Consider the following 21,751-nt stretch of genomic DNA (forward strand, 5'->3'; position numbering starts at 1 on the left):
GGTGCTTGAGAGATGTTATTAATTTAGTGTGGTACAAAGAGTGATGTTATCATGCTTGGAAAACTCTTGTATCATTATTTTCATGTGGCTAATAACCCTGGTGGGTTTGTTTACATCTGATCAGCAGCTTTTGAGGGTTTCCCTTTAATCTCTCCCTAAATATACTCCTTTAGAGAGACAGGAGATTCCTGCTAAAGAAAGAACAGCCCTTTTTTTTAATATAAACCATTATCTTGGGGCTTGTCTAGAGGGGCAGCAAGAGAGCATAAAGCTGCAATACGAATCCAGGAGCTCCCAAATCCACAAGTAGGCAATGCCTTATTGTCTCCTGGAAAATCTGCACTTCCAGTTAGCCCACAGAGAGCACCTTGCTTGTAGCCCACCTGCTCTGCAAACAAACCCTTTAATTCTTTGTGCTCAGCTCTGCAGAGCCAGATGCTGTCCCCCTGATGCCTTGAGAAGGCTGACCTAGAACAGAGACCGGACAGAGTTAAAGAATAACGTAGGGATTTATTAAAAGTATCTCCTCAATCGATTCACCTTGGGCAGCACAAGAGCCCAGCCAGAGCTGCACCCAAGATGAACCAAAATGGTCACAGAAATCCCCACCTGCTCATGGGGTCTCCAACTTGGATCAGTTCTGCTCCATTTGCATTTTGGAGTTCATTGTCCAATTCCAGCTCCAGCCCATGCAGTCCCACCCTGCTTGTTTTCCTCTCTTCAGCCCACGGGGTTTGTGCTCTTGGGCTGAGATTTGGATCATTTGTCCTTGGTCCCCAGCTGGAGCAGGAATTGTTTTGTCTCCCTGCTCTATGCACAGAGCTCACCATCCCCTCATGTGGAGCCCAGAGCCACACACTAAAGCAGCACAGAATGTGAAAAATATAAAAGCCAAAACCTGAGGCATCACCCCTCTGACCATAGCACTGAGGTTTGGTGTTGAAATGAATGGGTTGCATTGCAGTTAGTTGGTAATTGATGAAAAAAAGAGTGTCAGGGAGTTCAGCCTGAGAGAAGTGAGGGCAAACTGTGCTGATGGAGCAACACCAGAGGCAACAATCACTGTTCTACTCCTTCACCCTGTGGCAGAAGATCAGAATGTCAAAATAATACTGAAAACCTGTTGCTCAGTGTTTCCCTCTTAACCAGAAAATGCCTGTCGCAGACATCTTTTCATGAAAATCCTTTCCTTAGGATTTTTCCTCCTGAGAAGCTGAAAGGCCTCAGGAACAAAATGTAAACAATGATTATCTGCTGCTGTGGAATGCAACAGGTGCATCTGGGATTGGCTCATGTGGTTGTTTCTAATTAATGGCCAATCACAGTCAGCTGGCTCAGACTCTCTGTCCCAGACACAAGCTTTTGTTATTCATTCCTTTCTATTCTTAGCTTAGCTAGTCTTCTGAAGAGAACCTTTTTTTCTATTATTTTAGTATAGTTTTAATGTAATATATATCATAAAATAATAAATCAGCCTTCTGAAACATGGAGTCAGATCCTCATCTCTTCCCTCATCCTCAGACCCCTGTGAACACCGTCAGAAATGCCCAATGGTTTATGAGCCCCCACTGACACAAAGATCTGTCCATGATTCCCTGGCAGGGCTCAGTGCTCGGGCACAGGGTGCATCAGGTGCCTCTGTGACCTGATGCTGAAATCAGAGCCAAAAGGGTGATCCCGCAGATTCTCCCTGGGCATATTTCCACAAGAAGAGGAAGGGCACACTGAGAAACTCTGCACATATCCAGACTTAACTGATTCCCTAACCCAGCAGGTGAACTTTAGGCTTAAATGTGTTTCTGTGTCCTTAAAGTGCATCCCTGCCCATGCAGGAGCCTCTCACCCAAGTTGTTCTCTCCCACATCTAGAAGAGATTAGCCAGGAATTCACTGGGGGAAGTCACACCCATTTCACTGAAATCAATAGGAGTTGCATCAATTTTACATATCCTGCATGTTTCCTGCTGCCTTTTTAAAGCTCCATTTATGGTTGTCCAGAAGGAAAAAAAATTAGTGCAACTATTAATCCCAGAAGTGCTGATAAAGACTTTTGAATAACAGTTGAAGCTCATCACAAAATTTTACTATTTTAATGCAGAATTTCCCTGGTGGAGGGGCTTCAAACTCTCTCAGTAATTACCATAACAGCATAAGGGTCGAGCCATTAAAATAATCTCTGGCAATTGTGTGTGATTCCTGTTATTTATGAAGAAAGCTGCAGACACAATGTTCTCTGCTGCACCCTCTGTTTCCTGTGGGTCTTCTACCCTTATAAATGGTCAATTCTTATATATGTACTAGAAGAATGTACAGCTCCAAAATTAATGAATCCACCCTGAAGGAATACCATTTATATATGACATCCTTAATAATATCAAAGAAAACTGGGTAAAATTGAGAAAAATAGGGACATACCTTATTACAATTACCTTCTATTCTAGCATATTTTTCTTATTAGCAGCACAGACAAAAAGGCAGCCCTCCTATTTCATTTCAAATGAGCCTGGTAGAAGGATCTCATCCACTTCATTTTCATATGAAATTGCACTGTGGAGCCTGATCCCCCTTGCCTTTACCCAGGCAAAATACTTATTGCTGTGCCTGGAAACAAAGTCTGTGTCAAGATCACAGGGCTGGGACCTGGGAAATGCACTTTGATCGCTGATATTTGTTCTGTGCTGCATGTGGCATGCCCAAATCATCTTTTAAAGAGGGGAATACCAAATGCTGCCCTCATCTTGGCCAAATTTTGTTAAGAACAAGTGTGGGCCATGCTGGGTTTCATCTGGAAGTGGCAGAGTTCTGTGCCCCTTGTGACATGATTAAGCTTGTGTCAATATATTTTTGAATAGATTTGTGTTAGTGCTGAAATACCAAATAATTCTGGCATCCAATTCATCTGAGTTTACAGTTTTACTTTCACAAAATGTGGAAATTAAAGTTTTCTGCCAGTGTTATGTTTGTGTGATCCTGATAGGGATGTACATCATTTCCAGCATGTCCCTGCTGCCCTGGATTATCCCTCTATCCCCAGAACTCACCTGAGTGAAATTCATAGAGAGAAAGCCAAAATAAAGTAAAAATAACCAAATTATTGCATTCTAAATCTGAAATCTTAAGCACTGAGAAATAGATTTTGACATGGTCTCGTATTTGACATGAGAATTTCAGTCTTGGAGTGGTGTGGAGAAAAGAATGCAGTAAAAAATAAACCCAAAATGCTGATCCTAACAGTGCCAAAAATGAGCAGAGTTCACCCTGAGTTGTGAACAGTCCCAATGTGGAATTATCCCAGTAAACAGCAGTTTAATCTGAAATACAGCACGGACACCAAAACCCTCCTGCTTCCTTCAGGCTCCTGAAGGAAAGATAAATAGCATTGTCACTCCTCAAAATTAAGATTTTTAGAAAACTGGGAAAAAAGTGCTGAGCTTAATTACCCTTTTAATTAGCTCACCAGACAGCTCTTTAGTTGCTGTGATTACAGAGGAGCAAGCAGAGCCTTTCACATACTGTTCCTGTCAGAAATCTTCAGCTGCAGAAAAACAGTGTTTCCTGCTCTTACAGTAATTTTTATTTATAGGCCATTTCTAATGCAAATATTGGCCTAAAATCAAATGCTAAGTGATTTGGCAATAGAGATAGAGTAGGAATGTAAAGGATTAGAGTGCTTAATGCACTGGAAAGAAGTTTATCAATACTGACAATTCTCACAGTGCTTAATCAAACATTTAAGACAAGTGGAGAAGCAGACAGTGAAGACTTAGGGGCTTTTGAACAATAAAAGCAAACAGACTGTCTTGTTAGAACATGTCAATTTATGGTGGAATAAAGAAACACCTACAATTTAGTTACTCTTTTCATATAGATAACAGTGGCTTTAGGGAGTGAACTGACTTTAAAGTGACTGTGAGTAACTGCTGAGGAAAACAAAGCACAACTTTCCTTTTATAATCAAATTTTCCTGTTTGCAGCTTGGTGTAAAAAGGATGATTGAGGATTTTTTTTTTCCTTAAAGGCAATTTATTTTTTTTAAGTCAGCTCATAATAACAGATTTAAGGGTCTGATCCTTCAGTAACACATCTTGTATTTATATTTGCAGAGCTTGAGTCTGTCTGGAGAGGAGCAGAGCTGGGAGCTCTGTCTCGGCAGTGTAAATCTAGGGAAGAGGCTCACACACCTGCATTGCCTGGCCTAGATTTTCTTAAATAACAAGTCTGAAAATTCCTGCTTGAAAATTTGCTGTCGATTCTGACCCCTATCTAAAAAAAACTGACTTAAATCCTGTAGTTTTGGTAGATATGCACAGTGAAAATCGGGATCCAATTTAAAGAGAAAGGAGATTCCAGTTTCTGGTTGGATTTCAGAGATGACTGTAGGTTAATCAGTCCCACTTGTGGCATTGGATTTACACTCAGATCAGAATGCTCTTAGCCTGCCACTTGGTGTCCTATTATGAGAAATAAAGATCTGTGAATATTTTTAAGAAAACAGGTGCTGTAAGGCCAGGAAGGTTAAATTCACATGTGACAGAGCAATAGGAATATACTGCAGACAATGTGAGCAGAGAGAAGAGAAAGTATCTAATAACAATAACAAAAAGTTTCTAATAATAATAATAATAATAATAAAAATAAGGATGACTGCTTATCAAACTAATGTAGGTGTAATATGACACCTACAACAAAAACATAATTGGCATCCAGGTACTTAGTGAAATTTAAATCTCAGAACAGCAGAGCAGGGTTAGCTGAAAAACACAAAATGCAAAGATGTTGAGTTCAAGGGTGAACTTAATTAGGAAGAAGCAAGCTGTTGAAAAGCAGTAAGAATTCAAATGGCAATTTATTCTCTTTTTCAGAACTGAGTGTGTATAATCCCACCTGAGTTCCCCTATGCAGTTTGCTGCTACAATAAAATATCCTGAGCTTCCACCTCCCCACAGTGCCTTGAGCTCCTGAAAGCTGCCTGTCAAACTCCCCTGAAACACTTCTGGCATTTTAACCTCATTTTTTGTATAGTTTTAGTTTATAGTTTATAGTTTATTAGTTTTAACTGCATAGCACATGCAAGCATTGCCTCATTTCAGGTTAGTTATGGTTTGCTACTTGATCTCAATTGTCGCTCTAAAATCTTTTTTTACCAAGAATCTTCTGTTCTATTCTGTGTTTTCCTGCAAAACTGGAAGACACAACACAATTGTTCTGATGCACGGCTAGTGCCCTAAACTGGAATATTTTCAATCTGAGAACCATGCCAACAAGAAGAGATCATTTGTATAAGCAAGATTAAATCCTTCACCTGGCAGAATGAGTATTTGAGTTTGATATCAAACTTTGCAGATGTGCATCACACCCTGTTTGTTCCTTAAACAGTGTGGAAGCTGTCACTGAGTGGGAGCTCGATTTCAATATTAAAAAATCCAGTTTACATTTTGGCAGCCTGGTGACAGTTGTGTTTACCCCGACCCTCCCAGTTCCGAATTTCGTGTTGCTTCAGGCACTCACAGCTGGACCTTGGAGCTCTGGTGCTCAAACCTAAACCTGCCCTGGCCACCTAATGAATATGCAGAGAGGTTAATTCGTGTTTGCCACATGCAGATGGGGCTGTCCTGGCGGCCATTCACACCTGCTCAGGGCCCATATGCACATACAGCCAGGGCAGCTTCTCATGCAGATTATAAATTCTATTGCGTGTCCTGAAGAGTGAAAAATCCCGCTTAAAATCGCCCTGGCATTTTTGCTAAAATGGTTTTGCCTCATTCTGTATCATTCTGTTCCTGCTCAGCCATCTGCATTGTTTTTAGGTGCTTTACCTGTGTTTCTAGAAAAAAGCACATCACCATTAGTAACATACCTAAGCACATTCCTGTGGCACAGAATTCACCAAACAAATAAAAATATGCCATGCACAACCCTTATTTATTAATAATTTTAATTGTCGTGTTTTGGGCTCCTATTCATCATAAGGAATGCACAAGTAGACACATCCATGAATTTAACTAGTTTGAATTGAATCAGTCACTTTAAGCCATTTGTAAAAGCATCCCAGCAATGTTACCCTCGGTGAATTGAATTATCATTTTTCTACCCATTTTCTAAAGATGGAGGAAAAGGGCTGCTTATCTGTTTCCGAAAATAAAATAAAGCAGTAGGATGTATTTTAGTGTGATGCAGGTGCATCAATAATCAACAATAATCAAAGTCAATGGTATAAGAACATTGTAAAAATTGCATCAATAGTTTATTTTTTTATTGTGTATTTATTGTGAATTCTATATGCTTTATCAACTATAATTTCATCATGTTGTCATAAAATACTCTTGAAGCGGGAAGAGAGCAGGGATTAATTTAAAACAGAGAGTTTTCTCAAATATGTCCTGCTCCTATGCCACAAACTTCAGAAATGAGAAAACAAACCCCCTTGTGTGCAGAACAAATTTCTGGGGAAGACTCATAATTGTGAGATATTACCTTGCTGTTAGTAAATAGACCAAGTTGGGCTGTGTGATGTCTAATTCCTGCCTGCAACTCCACTGTTACTTAAGTGGAAATACAGATTCAGTCTCACACAATGACCACAAAAACAAAACAGGGAGGTTTTTTCAGTTTCATCTTATTCTTGCTTTAAATTGCTCAGTGATTGTGTCTGCCACCCTGTGTGTGCACACACATGTATTTGTCCTATCTGCAACGTTTATATCAGTCTGTAAAACACCAGAATTTTGGGAGCATAACATGAACAGCTAAACAGTATTGACCCCTCCAAGAGTCAGTGTAGTCAGAGCCTATGTTTGGTCAATGTGTTAGAAGTATTTATCATCATCCTTTAGATATTATATCACCTGCAGGTATCTGGGATGTAATTGTGGTTGTTCTTACTGAACAAACATGCATGACCTGCCTGATGCCATGAGCATCATAAGTAAAAATCATGATTTAAAAATCCCTCTCATTTTGCAAACATGTGACTGGCAAAAATGGGAGATGTGTGATTATATATTATATATTATATATTACACATTACATATTACATATTATATTATATTATATTATATTATATTATATTATGTTATGTTATGTTATGTTATGTTATGTTATGTTATGTTATATATATTGTTATATATATTATTATATATAAGATAATATATTATATATTATTATAATTATTTTGGCTCTACTTGAGGCAATAAAGCAAATAATCAGATATTACTTCAAGTCTGTAAAAATGTGGCTGGCTAATTAGCTCAAAGCAAAATGCATCAAATGAGTATTGGTAGCAGGGCCAAAAGCTGATAAATGCCACGGAAAATTCAAATTCTCCTTTTAATTGTAAAAACAGTTTTTCTGCTAGAAATCTGAATGTGGAAATGTTGCTCTTTTACTGAGCATGATATGAATGCAGGAATAAGGAGAAAGATCTGATTAGAAATTATTTGAAATAAAAAAATCCTCTATTTTCATCTCGAGTGCAATGGTATGAGCAGAAAGGAGACTTGTTCATCCACACTTTCCTGGCAATTTAACTGGGAGGGCTCTTTGTGTGCAGGAGCACCACACACATTTCTCTCAGAACGCTCAGTTCACACTCACTGTGTCATAATTACAACTTATTGAAGAGTTAATGATGCACAAATGAGTACAGAGAACCAAGGACTTCCAGCTCAGTGTACATAAGGCAGCAGCACCTAACAAACTGGCAATTTTCTTTTGTAACCATGAGGGATTGACCCCAAAAACCTGTAGAAAAAGGGACTATTTTGACCACTCCACATCCTCTGTGCCACCTTGTCCTTTCTTGAGCAGAAAGGACAAGCAGTGGAACTCTCTTTGCTCTTCATCTTCCAAAGGTTTTTAAGTAAAATATACCAGCATAAATCTCAACCCTGTGTCAGCCCAGCAGGTCTCATATCCCACCTCAGCCTGGGAGTGTGCAGCTTTACAAACCTTAAAAATGTGCATTTGCTTCGAGCTCAAGGCTTTTCTTGGTTAATCTCCAGCCCTGGTGTGAAGCTATCAGTGGAAAATGATCAGTTGGGAAGTTGGGGTGCTGCTGAACTCTGATTGTGCATTTTCATACAAAACAGCACAGGCAACTTTTCCCTGCAGCCTCAGGCACTTATAATTAAAGGAATAATAACACTGTAGATTTAAAAGTGTTCTATGGCTCGGGGTCAGTTCTGAATAGGGGAAATAGTAACAGGGAATGTTTCCCTGGCACTGTGGCAGCACTGGAGAAGCACCTGCAGGAGGCACAGGGTGCCCTCTCCTGGGGTAGGGAATTATCCTGTTTATTTCTGCAAGAGCTGTGGGACATGAGATGATTATTCCCATTTTTGCTGGCGCACCAAGGCTTTCTGTTTTGGGAGACATCCTAGCTGTCTGTGTCTGTCTTAAGTGTTTTGCATGAGCTTGAAATAAATAATTTGGGGTTTTTTCAGAGTAATTCCTAGTGCCCCATCTTTTTCAACTCTCTTTAGAAATTACTTTTTTTCTTTTTTTGCTATAATACTGCAGCAGAGTATTTCCCATGTCCCTGCAGTCAGTCCTCAGCTCATTCAAACCATATCCTTTACATATTCCTGACCCAAGTTACAAGGAAATGGAGCTTTAGATGGGATTGCTAACAGTTCTTCTCTTTCTGGATTGCTTTGTCCTGGTGTTTGGTTTGGAGTGTTCCCAGGGAGTTACAAAATGCAGATCTGACTGCTCCCTGCTAGTCCATGTTGATTCTGAGGACTTTCCAGTATTTGTGATATTTATGGGCATGATCCATTACAGAAATACAAGATGGTTCAAGCCCTGTGCTGATCTGATTTAGCCCAAGAGTTCTGCTCCCACAGAGCAGATCTCCTGCTTATTTCCCATTTGTTTTACATCTCCTATTTATTTCAGACTTTCCCCACATTGCTATTTGGCCCATTTCCTGAATACACCCAGGGCTTCCTTCCCTCACATGGAATTGTGTTCAGTAAAAACTGCATTTATTGCAATATATTCAAATACTGTGATAGAAAGAGCATAAAAGCATCAAGTGGAATTTGTGGTTCATTTTAAAATGGAATCTGGAGAACAGAAGAACAAGGTCCTCTTTTTTATTTAAAAATTGTCTATGAATGTTGCAGTGCTTTGTGTGGTTTTGCTGCCATTTTTTAATGCAGTTGAGCTTGACTCAACCTGAAATGAGAAGCAACAATACTGTTGATAAGCAGAGTTTGTTTTTTCAGGCAAAAGTAAGGCACAAATGCTTCCCTCTAATTTTCCATCAGCGTTCTTGGGAGCCATGGGTGTGCAAATAGAGCAGGTTTGGGTCTTTATGAGCTTTGTGCATAGAAATTGGAAAGCAGGTACAAAAATCATCTGCATTTGCATTGATTAGAATACAAAATTATAAATACCACCTATTTTCTTAACAACCTGCAATGGTTTTACAGTTCCAGTCCAAATCAATGTATGGATGAAACAAGCTCTGTACAATATATTTCTGCAAGCTAATCCCAACATTGAACATAGTTTAGACATACCTTGTTTGTGGGGTCTTCAAATCAAGTTAAATCAAAGTGGTATATGAGAGTATTGTGAGATTACACCATTTTCCAAGGGGTTGTGGAGTTCTTTTTTAAAAATAAATTGAACTTCTTATTGATGGGTTGTTTTGCAAAAGTGGGAATGGGGTGAGCCAGGACAGAGGCAACTGACAACAGGAAAAGGGAAACAAGCCATAAACTGCATGGTGTCCCTTTTCTGGCTTCCCCTAAATGGTTCATTTTGAATCTTTTCCCCCCTATAAAAGTCCTCCTGCATTCCCTTCCTCAATTCCTAACAGGGTTCTTCAGGCAGTAGCCTCAGGACCGCACCCCCAAGGTTCTCTTTTCCTCCATGATCCCCTCACCGAGCTGCCTTTTGTTTTTTTGTGCCAGAACAAGACTGGGTTTGGTGGGTTCTTCCCTCTGTTCTGCCACCAGACCATCCTGTGACCCTCACACACTCTGGGATCACACATCTCATCACCTGGGAACACCTCAGTGCTGTCCCACAGAGCCAGGAGCTCCAGCTCCCAATAATCCCCTGCTTGTGATCCTGGCAGCAGCAGAGAAGGGAGTCCAGTGCCATCAGAAAGGCTTCTTAACCAGGGAAAACTGGATTTGCCTCAGATTCTATGCATTAAAAAATCTGTTGGGTACACCAGCAGCAAAATCCACTGTGTCCCTCTAGGTGCCCCTTGTGTAATTGGTCCATTTGTTTCAAAAAAGGCCTGGAAATACCTATTTTACAATTTTCACACCTACTTTACACCTATTTTACAAGTCCTTAATTTATGTATCATCGAATAAGTTCCTCCCCTGCAAGTGCCGGCTGCACTTGTCCTACTAGGACAGCAATTGTTGTCCACAGAGACAACTAAGAGCTTCAAGACAGGAATTTGAGTAGTTCTTGGGATACCTTGAAAATCAAATAATTGATTTGAGCTATTAGAGAAATAAAGGATGAGTGATGAATACCAATTTAAATGGTGCAGCTATTTGTGATTATATTCAGGTCAGAAATGTGTTTGTCCATGGAAACAGCCCATATAATAATTGTTTCTTCAGTGAGCTTCGTGTCTGTTGGTTTATATCTGTTGTATATATCTATTGTTATTTTATATCTATTGTATTTTATATCTATTGTTATTTTACATCTATCGCGTGCATAGATGTATATATTTGCTTTTCACAAACTGCTCACTCTACTTCGCAAATCAGGTTCCCTATTTCTCAATTTTTCTGTACAGCTCTGCTCAAAAATCTCGTTGCTCTGGTAGTTAAAGCAATTTCAGATGAAATGTCCAGGTTCTGAGTGTGAGCTCGGTTTAAATTCCCTTGTTCTTGTGCTCCTTACCCTCAGCTCCTTTCCAGGGGCTGGAGACACGATCAGGACTGAGAATTGGAGCAGCAGGACTGGGTTTTCCCAAGTTCTTAATCTCCTCAGGGATGCAGATCTTTATGTGGGTTTTGTGTTGTAAATCACAGTCTCAAACGACACTTGAGCCCTCATTTGCATGGAGGGAAGTTTTTCCCACTAGTTAGTTCGAGTGACTTTACTGAGACGAAATAATTCCAAATCAAATGACGTTGTAATTAAGATCTTGCAAAAAAAAAAAAAAAAAAAATTAAAAGAAGGTTTGTTCCAGTAAAAACTGAGGCAGAAGTTTGCATTATTCATAATTTTCTAACTGCTCTCAAGCAGTGGGATTACTTCAAATACTGACATGAGTGACTCCACTCTGGGAGTTAGGAGATCATTCTTTTCCAGAATAAACTATTTCTTTTATTCTTCTCTATCTCAGGGCCAGACAGGAGTGAAGGGAGATACAGACACTAAATAGAAAGCTGTCATTTGTATTTCATACCAAAATCACTTCTAGGTAGAAGACAAACATGATTTAGGGTTTTTTTTGGGACAGGGAAAAAATTTTCCCTGTCCAAAGATGAAAAGGATTTAAAGACACCTTATAATAGCAAAACCAGTTAATATTTATTTGATCAACTCTTTGAATTAAACATCTAACCTGATTTCTAAACAAGTAATACAACAAGGAAGGAGACAGAAAGAAAAATAAAGGCAGAGGAGTGGGGAGAGGGAAAGGAGAGAAAGTATGAAAGTCAAAAGTAGATTAACAGAAAGGATGAAAAACAACGTGTATGTAATCTTTGTGATTTTATGGGGTTTCTTTAAAGACATCTCTATAATCCAGCTGAGTTAATATGAGAACAGAACTTGTATACAATAAAGCTTTTTGGTTATTATGTTTAAATCATTACTGAAAGACTATTTCAATTACAACATATTGATTGGATAGTAAAAAATTATAATTTACTTGTGACACCTAATCATAAAAGTGTGGCTAGAGACAAATGGTAGAGGAAGAAAGGATTGTTGCTATGATTGTATCTCAGATTCACAAGAAGACTTGTATTATTTTTATATGCAGGAGAATAATGTTCAAAAATAAGTTTCAAACTAAATAACTTGAAAGAGAGCTCATATTTAAATGCTGTTACGTGGCAAGTTAGTTTTATATTTTGGGAATAGAAGTATTATTTCTAAAATAACAATGGGTTAAAAGTAATATGGGGAGAACCTGCCTGAAGTAATCTCTTGGTCCTGAGTGTAATGAAAGAACTCAATTTAGTTCAGAACAACTGGGGTTAGTTTTAGACTATAATCAAAAGACAGCAGAGTTATTCAGCACTTCATTTTCCTCAGGTTCTTCAGTCCTGTTTTGTTTTCTCTGCAGAATGCACACAAGTATGAGATGCATGTGCAAAATGTAATTATTTGATGTGCAGTGGAAACATCCAGCTACCTAATGTGAAGTTTCTCATGTTTCCCCAGTTCCTTTACTGAACATAATCCATCCTGACTGACCTGGAGAATGCTATACTGGACTGTCTGAGTATTACAAAATATGCAATATTAGTTAACTTATTATAATAAAAACAAAAGGGAAACGGGAAAGCTGCCTGCCTGCTCTGTCTCGGGCTTTATTTTTGGTGCAACAGAGTTTATATTCCCCTCTGTGTTTTTCCACTTTCCTTATTTGAAATGAACAGCTGTAATTGAAAAGCAAGAAGCTCCATGGTTTATAGAAATAGGTGTTGTTAAGAGCCTTAGCCATCTAATTTTCTTCCTATTGCAGGGCAGGCTTCCTATTGTCTGTCCTTTAGAGCTAATTTCTTTTCTGATCAAAAGGCCCACATCATTGAAAAGGTAGTAATGACTATTCATTTGCTTGAAACCTCCATTCTGCAGCCTGCAAAGCTTTATTTAGAAACTGCTATTTCTTTCTAAAAGGAAAATCTCATTTGTGTCCTCTATAATGTCAATTAAAGTAGAATATATTTTAATTATATATCCTGGAGAGAAACCTTTCAGGATCTCAATTTGCTGTGCCAGTGATACAGGCTGTAGTTTGAAACAATATGTGCCTTCAAAACTGCGTGTCAGAGAGTGGGAATAAGGTGTGTTTTGATTTTAATTTGCCACTAATGAATAGTTTATTTGCAGCTAATTAGCAAGTTAGAGTTTTACAATTAATGTCCGATTTCTAATCCAACTGCTAAAAAGGAGCACGGCCATGATTACAGGTAAATAAGGTGGTTATTGCATCTGGATAGAGGCAAGATTCGCGAAGTTTTAAACGGGAAAAAACAGAGATTGAGTTTGTGGGGTTTGTTTGGTTTGGGGTTTTTGTGTCTCCGCTAAAGCCCAGCAACAAGTACGGGGGAGGGGGGAGAGGATTCCTGTCCCTGCCCTGTCCCTGCGGGGGAAGGCGCGGCTGTGCCCGGGGCTCGCCCGCTCCGTCCCCGAATTGTCCCCGCACGGAGCGACTGCTGCCACCAGGGCCACCCGCACACAGGGGCTGTGTCCCCGCACACAGGGGCTGTGTCCCCGCACACGGAGCTGTGTCCCTGCACACGGAGCTGTGCCCCTGCACACGGGGCTGTGTCCCCGCACACAGGGGCTGTGTCCCTGCACACAGGGGCTGTGTCCCCGCACAGAGGGGCTGTGTCCCCGCACACAGGGGCTGTGTCCCCGCACAGAGGGGCGGTGTCCCCGCACACGGAGCTGTGTCCCCGCACACAGGGGCTGTGTCCCCGCACACAGGGGCTGTGTCCCTGCACAGAGGGGCGGTGTCCCTGCACACGGGGCTGTGTCCCCGCACACAGGGGCTGTGTCCCTGCACACGGGGCTGTGTCCCCGCACACAGGGGCTGTGTCCCTGCACACGGGACTGTGTCCCCGCACACGGGGATGTGTCCCTGCACACAGGGGCTGTGTCCCTGCACACGGGACTGTGTCCCCGCACACGGGGATGTGTCCCCGCACACGGAGCTGTGTCCCCGCACACAGGGGCTGTGTCCCCGCACACAGGGGCTGTGTCCCCGCACACGGAGCTGTGTCCCCGCACACAGGGGCTGTGTCCCCGCACACAGGGGCTGTGTCCCCGCACACGGGGCTGTGTCCCCGCACAGAGGGGCTGTGTCCCCACACACAGAGCTGTGTCCCCGGGCCAGCGGGACTGCCCCTGCCGGGGGAGCTCAGAGCGGGGCGGGCAAACGGAGCTGAGGTGCGAGAAAACGATGGAATTGTTCAGGTTGGAAAACTCCTTGAGATCAGCACTGCCAGCCCATCACTGAGCCGTGTGCCCGAGCACCACGTCCCCGCGGCTTTTAGGGGATGAGAGCTCCAGCAGCGCCCCGGGCAAGCCGTGCTAGGGCTGGATAATTCTTAAAGGGGATTCTGCACGCTGTAACAGCGAGGGGAAGTTGCAGAAAGTTTCCATTACTGGCTCATCCACGGGGGATGAGATTTCTGCCCGGCGCTGGGCAGCGGGGGTGGTCTCTTTAGCATCTATTCTCGGGCTCGTTTTTCCCTCGGTGGTTTTGCGGGAAAACACATGAGCTAAATCTCTGGTTTCCTCGGGGCTCCGCAGCGAGCCCTGGCGAGTTACCCCGTGCTGGTGGTCCCCTCCAGAACTCTGTTAATTGGTAACTCGGGGATGGAGAGAGTCCTTATTAGCAAACTGCCCTCTCCGCATCCCTCCCCTGCCGCTGAAGACAGCTCCGATTGCCAGGAAGGGCTGTTTGTCAAAGGCTAATAAACAAATTCCTGGCGAACACCTGAATGAGCCAGGGCCAGGAACAACCCAATTAAAAAACGGGAGCTACTGGTTGTTTTTTTGTGGCGGTGGAAACAATCCGGGCTCCAAAAGGGTCTATTCAGACGGCGCTCCGAGAGGTCTGTTTGCAGCCCTCTATTGTTGTCAGAAGCCAAATAAAAGTTCAGCTGGGGGGGCGGGGGGGAGGGAAGTGATTAAAAAACCCCAAAAACATTCACCGCTGCCTCCTGAACGCGCTGGGAGGCTCAGTTCAAAGGGATCGAGCTATGACCAAACGACGCTGCCCGGGTTTACCCACGCACTTCAGATTTTTGTTCCTAAATGTTGCGGTTTTTAATGATGTCATCACAAGTAACCCTTGCTTGCCCGGAGCGGCAGGGACAGCTGGAGGCTGCGGTACAGCTGCGATCTCCACGCTGCGAGGCTCCGGGGCAGCCAGGGGAAGGAGCTGGTCGGAACTAATGATTTTGTTATTTATTTATTTATTTGGGAGGTCGCTCCAGCCGTGTCAGCCCCGCGGCGAGGGAGGCAGCAGCGTGGCGAGGCAATCTCAAACTGCGTTTTGGCGTGACACTGAAATGGAGAATAAAACCAAAAATAATCTCCTAACGACCTTCATCTCTAGAACCGGCCTTAAATGGCCCGTTTAGTAGCCACATTACCACGCTGAAAACTTGTGGGGAGGATGTGAGTGCCAGCCTGAAACGGGGATCACGTGAAGTTTTATCTTAAGCATCGCTAAAAGGCTGGACATTTTCGGAGGATCAGCCTAGCGAGGGTCAGCAGGGTCCAAACGAAAGGGGCGCCCAGCTCCCTTATCTGGGCAAATTTCGAGGACGAGCCCTCGCAGATCCCGGTCGGCAATTAGGCTGGTGACCAAGGGGATGCTTTAATAACAGGATTAGACGGGGCCGGGTTCGTACGTTGAGTTATTCTTTAAAAGCCAGCGATCCTCCCTGACACAGTTCCAAGATTCCCCCGAGCTCTTCTGGAGCTGCAATTAACATATATTAATGGTTCTTTCCTATTAAGCGTTGCTCTCGCAGAAACCCCAGGCAGACCCTTTCAAATGGCCCTTTTCAATGCCGGCGTCTCTCTCGCGTTCGAGTTGGGCTGTGCTGTAAACTCCTTATCTCGCCTCACGCTCCTTTGTCACCCAAATAAATAAATAACAATAATAAAAGGCTCCTCAGCCTTTGACAACTGTATTTACACGACCTCAAGTGTTCTCCCGACCTCCACCAGACACACGGGGTGAATTTAAGAAAATGGCTCCAGGCATCAGGTTTATTGTGCCGGGCTGTCCCCTCCTGCTCTCTGCCCCTTCCCCACGTCCCGGCAGCTCCGCAGGCTCCGTCCCCGTTCCCGGGGTGCAGGAGGAGGTTGGAATTTGCTGCCAGGGGGGTGCTGGAACGGGGTCTCAAAGCGCACTGGGGGAACTTTGGGGACAGCAGTGGGCTCGCCTCGTTCCTCTTGCTCCCCACGCCGTTTGCAGGACAAGGAAGGACAGAGACAAGGCAGGACAGAGCGACAGCCATGGGGTGGCCGCGGGGAGGGGCTGCTGGTGGCCACCTGCGAGAGGGACAGCCCTGGGCAGCTCAGCCGGGTCTCGGGGACAGCCCCGAGGGAAAGCGGATTCGGGGTCCCCTCTCCGCTTCCCAAATCCCGGCCGAGGTTTGCGCACACAGAGCTCCGGGGGGATTGGAGCACAAGGTCCTCACACCTCTTCTGGAAATTTTGTCAGCCGGATTTTGAAGTTTTCCTCAGATGATGCGCGGCGTGGGCTGCCAAGCGACCTGTGAACTCTGAAATCCATCAGTCTGTACTTATATTTTTATTCAGCCGGGTTCAGTTCTTTTACAAGATTAGCGTTCAAGAGAAACGTATTGGTTTGAAGTAATATGGACTTTAAAAGTGTTGAAGAGCTTGGCTTTTATAGGAAAGAAAATCTCTAATTTGAGACGCAGGCAGTTCAAAGACGAATTGAAAGACAGAGTTCGAAACTTAACATTGAAATATTTATTTAAGCATTGACGGAAACACTATTCAGGGGGATTTCAGCTCGTCCTTTAATTCTGCATACAGCCCAATTTTTCGTTGCATGCCTGTGTGTCCAGTCCCTCCAACAAACGCTCATATACATAAATATCAAAGTATTGCCAGGATATATATCAGTCCGATTTCCTGCCAGCCTGGCAAGTCTTAAACCTCGACTGGAGGAGTCAAAATATATTGAGTATAACAAGTTAATTACGACTGGTTGAAGCTTTTCCAATATATTGCAAAAGTTACACGCGAAGCACTCCCGCCTGGAACAACCCTTTCGCTGTCACCCTGTCCCCTCGGGCTGCCAAATTTTCACTTCGCTCAATACCCCAGGAGCAAACCAAGCAAAAACCAAAGTGCTGACTACACCATAGCCGGTCGCAAGCGGAATTTATTTCCCCTTCGACGTTGTTTAACAGATCGCTTTGTCAAAAAAGAAATCCGTACAAAACGAACTAGGACCTTCAAATGCTAAATCCCAGCAGCGCTCAGATCTGTTCACTTCAACCCCCTCCGCGCACCGCGCTCTTTCCAGCGTCCCTCCAGTACCCGTGCGGGCTGCAGCAGGGCCGGCAGCTCCTCATCCCCGCCCTGCCCCGCAGCTTTCTTCCTCCCCGTACCGATTACCGTCCTCACACTGGCGGTCTTGTCTTTGGGGTGCCCGCCAAGCCGGGGAGCAGCGGCGGCAGCATCGCTCCTCGCCGGGCCGCCCAGACGGGACGGGAGGCTCGCACACGGCCGCACCTCACGGCCCTGACCCTCCCCGGAGCCCCACACGCCCCTGGGGCAGTTCGCTCATGGCCACAGCGGCGATGCTGCCCTTATCCTGCGGCAGCGAGGCTTTCCCGAGCAGCCTGCGGCTCGATTCGCCTGTCCTGCCCCAGCGCTGCTCGGCCCGGAGAGCTGCCCGGCTTCTCCAGACGGAGCTGGAGAGGAGGATGCGGGAGGATGAGGAGGCGCAGGGACGAGGCAGCCCAGCCCAGCCCGCCCCGGCGGAGAGCGCTGTGCCCGCGGTGCTCCCAGAGCTGCCGGCCCTGTCCGTGCAGGCGCGGTGTCCGTGCCTCTGGCGAGGGAAGGGAAGGAGGGGTAAAGGGAGGGGAGGGACGGGCAGGGAAGTCGGTGATTGACAGCTCAAGTGGGCGCCTCTCCACTCACACATCAGCCGCCAAAGTTTTCTTTCACACGGAGAGAACTTTCTGTTGCCATGAAACTCGGGGGACTCGCAAGCGCCGTCCCCTCTACCCTCCCTCCCCCTTCTGGGGCAGCCGAGTGGAAAAGCTCAAGTGGCAGCGGGGTTGGTGTAGGTGGGGATGGCCGGGAGTGCCTGGCCGGCAGCCCCTCTCCCACCGGCAGCCGTGCCCGGTCTCAGCATGGCAAAGTAGAGTCTCCCCCCGGCGACAGCTCAGGAGTGAAAGAGTTTAGCCCGTCCATCCTTCCCCCGCCCCTTTATCCGCTCTGGGTGTGCAGTGCGAGCTCACTCGGTCTGCGGGCAGCCTCCCCGAGCTTGGCCCGGGACCGCGCATCCACCCGGGCGCCCCAAACCCCTTTGTGCCCGGCAGCCCCGAGCTCCCAGCGCTCCGCTCCGCCCCGCTGCTCCTCCCGCGGCCCCGAGGGCACCCCCGGCCCGGCCGCAGCTGCGGGAGCCGCTGTGCCCCGGGGCAGGTGCGGGAGGGGCCCGGCACCCGCGGCCGCGGCATCCCCGAGCCCGGCTCCCTCCGCCCGCCCCCGGCCGCTCCGCTGCCGGCCTGGGGCTGTCGGGAACCGCTCGCTGATTGGCCGCCGCCCCCTCATTTATAGCCCGTCAATCACGGACCCCCGCGATCCCTGCGCGCATCGCCCGCTGCCGCCCCGGGAGCCGCTCCGCACAGCAGCAGCAGCAGCTCCGCCAGCGCCGGCACCGAAACTTCCTCGTTCGCTCGTGGCAGCCGCCCAGACAGGTTCTTTCTTTCTTTTTTTTTTTTTTTTTTTTTTTTTGTTTTGTTTTGTTTGTTTCTGTTTTTTTTTTTTTTTTTTTTGAACTTCCTCTCCTCGCTCGGTGCCCGCCTGCCCGCCGCCCTGGCGCACCTTTTACCGGCCCCGGCCATGTACAGCATGCTGGAGACGGAGATCAAGGCGCCGCAGCCCACGCCGGGCAGCACCGGGGGCACCCCCGCTCCGGGGAGCACCGGCAAAGGCGCCGGAGGCGGCGGGGCCGGCAACGGAGCGGGAGCGGGCTCGGACCAGGACCGGGTGAAGCGGCCCATGAACGCCTTCATGGTGTGGTCCCGCGGGCAGCGGCGGAAGATGGCCCAGGAGAACCCCAAGATGCACAACTCGGAGATCAGCAAGCGCCTCGGCGCCGACTGGAAGCTGCTGAGCGACGCCGAGAAGCGGCCCTTCATCGACGAGGCCAAGCGGCTGCGGGCCGTGCACATGAAGGAGTATCCGGATTACAAATACCGGCCCCGGAGGAAGACCAAGACCTTGCTGAAGAAGGACAAATACTCGCTGCCCGGTAACCTGCTGGCCCCGGGAGGGGGCAACGCGGTGAGCAGCCCCGTCGGGGTGGGGCAGAGGATTGACACTTACGCCCACATGAACGGCTGGACCAACGGGGCTTACTCGCTGATGCAAGACCAGCTGGGCTACAGCCAGCACCCGGGCATGAACAGCCCGCAGCTGCAGCAGATGCACCGCTACGACATGACGGGCCTGCAGTACAGCCCCATGATGTCCACGGCCCAGACCTACATGAACGCCGCCTCCACCTACAGCATGTCCCCCGCCGCCTACGGCCAGCAGCCCTCCACGGCCATGAGCCTGGGCTCCATGGGCTCCGTGGTGAAATCCGAGCCCAGCTCGCCGCCCCCGGCCATCACTTCGCACTCGCAGAGGGCCTGCCTGGGAGACCTGCGGGATATGATCAGCATGTACCTGCCCCCCGGCGGGGATGCCACAGACCCTTCCGCGCTGCAGGGCAGCAGGTTACACAGCGTGCACCAGCACTACCAGAGTGCCGGGACTGCCGTCAATGGTACCGTACCACTAACTCACATATAGACTTGGCTGCTCCGGACGCCTCCCCGTCCTAATCCCTAACCCCAGCACCGCTCCCTGACTACACCGGGACGTACGGCAGTGTTGCTCGGCTTAGCAGACTTAATACTAACTCTGGAGAAATTTTAAAAAGGAAATCCGTTAGTTGTGTCCTTTTTTTTTTTTTTTTTTTTTTTTTTTTTTTTTTTTTTTTACAAGAAATAATATTTGAGCAAGTTGTTATTTTAATAGAGCACAACTCCTGCCTCCTAGAAGCCGCTGTGAAGTTTTCAAACCACGGCAACTCCTTTCCTGGTTTCGGCTAGGTTGGGCACTGTTTTATTCGCCTAAAAGTTTTTTTAAAGATCTTTCATCTTCCAGTTTGATTTCTAGCGTTACAATGACATAAACAAAAACCGCGGGCTTTTGTTTTTAAACTCGGTTGTTCACATAATCTCTGTGGTTTATTAAGTGTTTTGTTACCGACCCTCGCTTGGTTTCCATCCGCAATCTGTAGCTTCCACGACTTTTTAATTCTGAGGTTTTATTCCTTGAAAAGGGGGAGGTGGGAGAGAGCAGAGCTGTGCGGGTCGCAAACGCGTTTCTTTTATTTATAGTAAGTTGTATGTCTCGGTTTTTCTTAAGCTGTAAACTTATGTAAATGGGTTTGTGAATTTTACTGTGAAACATGTTTTGACATATCGGATAAAAACGTTTTAGTTTTGTTACCGGATTCCTTCCAAACACACACAAAAAAAAAAAAAAAAATCGAAATACTCCTTCCTTGTTCCTAGTCCTCTTTTGCTTCCTTCTTCCAAACGAAGAGAGATCAATAAATTTTCTATCAGGCACGTCGGCGGTGTCCGGGCGCTTTGTGCGGGGCAGGGTCGGGCCCATCGCGGGGGCTCCACCGCCCGCTCCGGGCATTGCCAGCGCTGTTGGGCTGCGCTCCTCAGCCTGCCGAGCCGGGCTGTGCTGTGGGGGGCGGGAGAGGGAGAACGCGCTCCCTGGATTTGGTTTTCTGTTCAAGTAAAGCGGGAGTCGAGCCGGGGAAGCGCCGCTGCCGCCGCTGCCACTTGTTGCCTCCCCGCCCGGCTGCCTTCCTTCCTTCTCTCGGCCGGCGTGGAGCGAGGAAATTACGAATTACGGCTTTACGGCTCCGCCTCAGCTTGTTGTGCTTTTTATTTCCTTTTTTTTTTTTTTTTTTTTGTTTCTCCGTCAGGAGGATTTGCCTAGATACGCCAGGTCATCTAAAATATTTACAAAGGTAAAACCCGTTGGGGAACTCTTAATTAGACTCCATTAAAAATGAATGGTTACAGGAGTCCCCAGAGGAAATAAATAATTCAATCTTTTCAGTATGTTTGACGAGTGTTTAGAGTCTGGACAACTTTTCTTTCCTTTCCCGGCCCTTTTTATATTTTTTTAGTTGTTTTTCTTTTAGGGATGTGCGTTACTCGTGGCCGCGCTGCGGAGGAGTCCTGGCGGAGCCGAGCATCGCTTCTCCCTCCCTCCGAGCCCTGCTCCGGCCGGGTCCCCACGTGTGTCCCCGGCTCCTGGGCAGGGTCTGGCTCCGAGCTCGGCGCTCGGCAGCGCATCCCCGCTTCGAGCTTCGCCTGCTCCCGCTGCCCCTCCGCTGCTCGCCTTGGGATGGGGGCAGAAGGACCGCGAGGGCGCTGCTGGGGTTCGGGTTTGGGTATGGAGAGCTTGCCCTGCCACCCTTTACCGAGGGTGGTTTCGCGGTCGCTTTGTGCCCCTTGGCTGCCCGGGGCTGTCGCATCCGCGCTGCTTCCCCGGCGCTTCCCTCCCTGCGGCAGCGGCTCCTGCCTTCCCCGCCAGGCTGGGGCAGGGCTTTGCTCGGCTCTCCCAAGGGAAGAGGATGCTCTGCTAAGCTCCCCCGTTCACTGGCGGGTGCCCGGCTCCTGGCCTCGGGTTAGGGGCAGCCCCGGGCCCCTCTTGCTGCCCCGTCCCGGCCCCGGCCGCGCTCTGCTCAGGGCAGCACAGCCCGGCTATCACCGCTGTCCCCA

At 46.6% G+C, this 21,751-nt stretch overlaps 1 protein-coding gene across 1 annotated transcript; it reads left to right on the plus strand.

The window, feature by feature from the left end:
* Positions 1–18,791: 18,791 nt before the first annotated feature.
* LOC131564017 (transcription factor SOX-3-like) lies at positions 18,792–19,748 on the plus strand. The gene is made up of 2 exons (XM_058814275.1): positions 18,792–18,843; positions 18,883–19,748. The coding sequence occupies exons 1-2, from the start codon at positions 18,792–18,794 to the stop codon at positions 19,746–19,748; spliced, it is 918 nt and encodes a 305-aa protein (XP_058670258.1).
* The last annotated feature ends 2,003 nt before the right edge of the window (positions 19,749–21,751 follow it).

Source organism: Ammospiza caudacuta, chromosome 14 (assembly GCF_027887145.1).
Source record: "Ammospiza caudacuta isolate bAmmCau1 chromosome 14, bAmmCau1.pri, whole genome shotgun sequence".
Lineage (NCBI taxonomy): Eukaryota > Metazoa > Chordata > Aves > Passeriformes > Passerellidae > Ammospiza > Ammospiza caudacuta.

Coding starts and splice junctions, on each gene's coding strand:
- LOC131564017 (XM_058814275.1), top strand. CDS start 18,792: ATGTACAGCATGCTGGAGACGGAGATCAAGGCGCCGCAGCCCACGCCG. Junction 18,844..18,882: donor GCCGCAGCCCACGCCGGGCA/GCACCGGGGGCA, acceptor GCACCGGCAAAG/GCGCCGGAGGCGGCGGGGCC.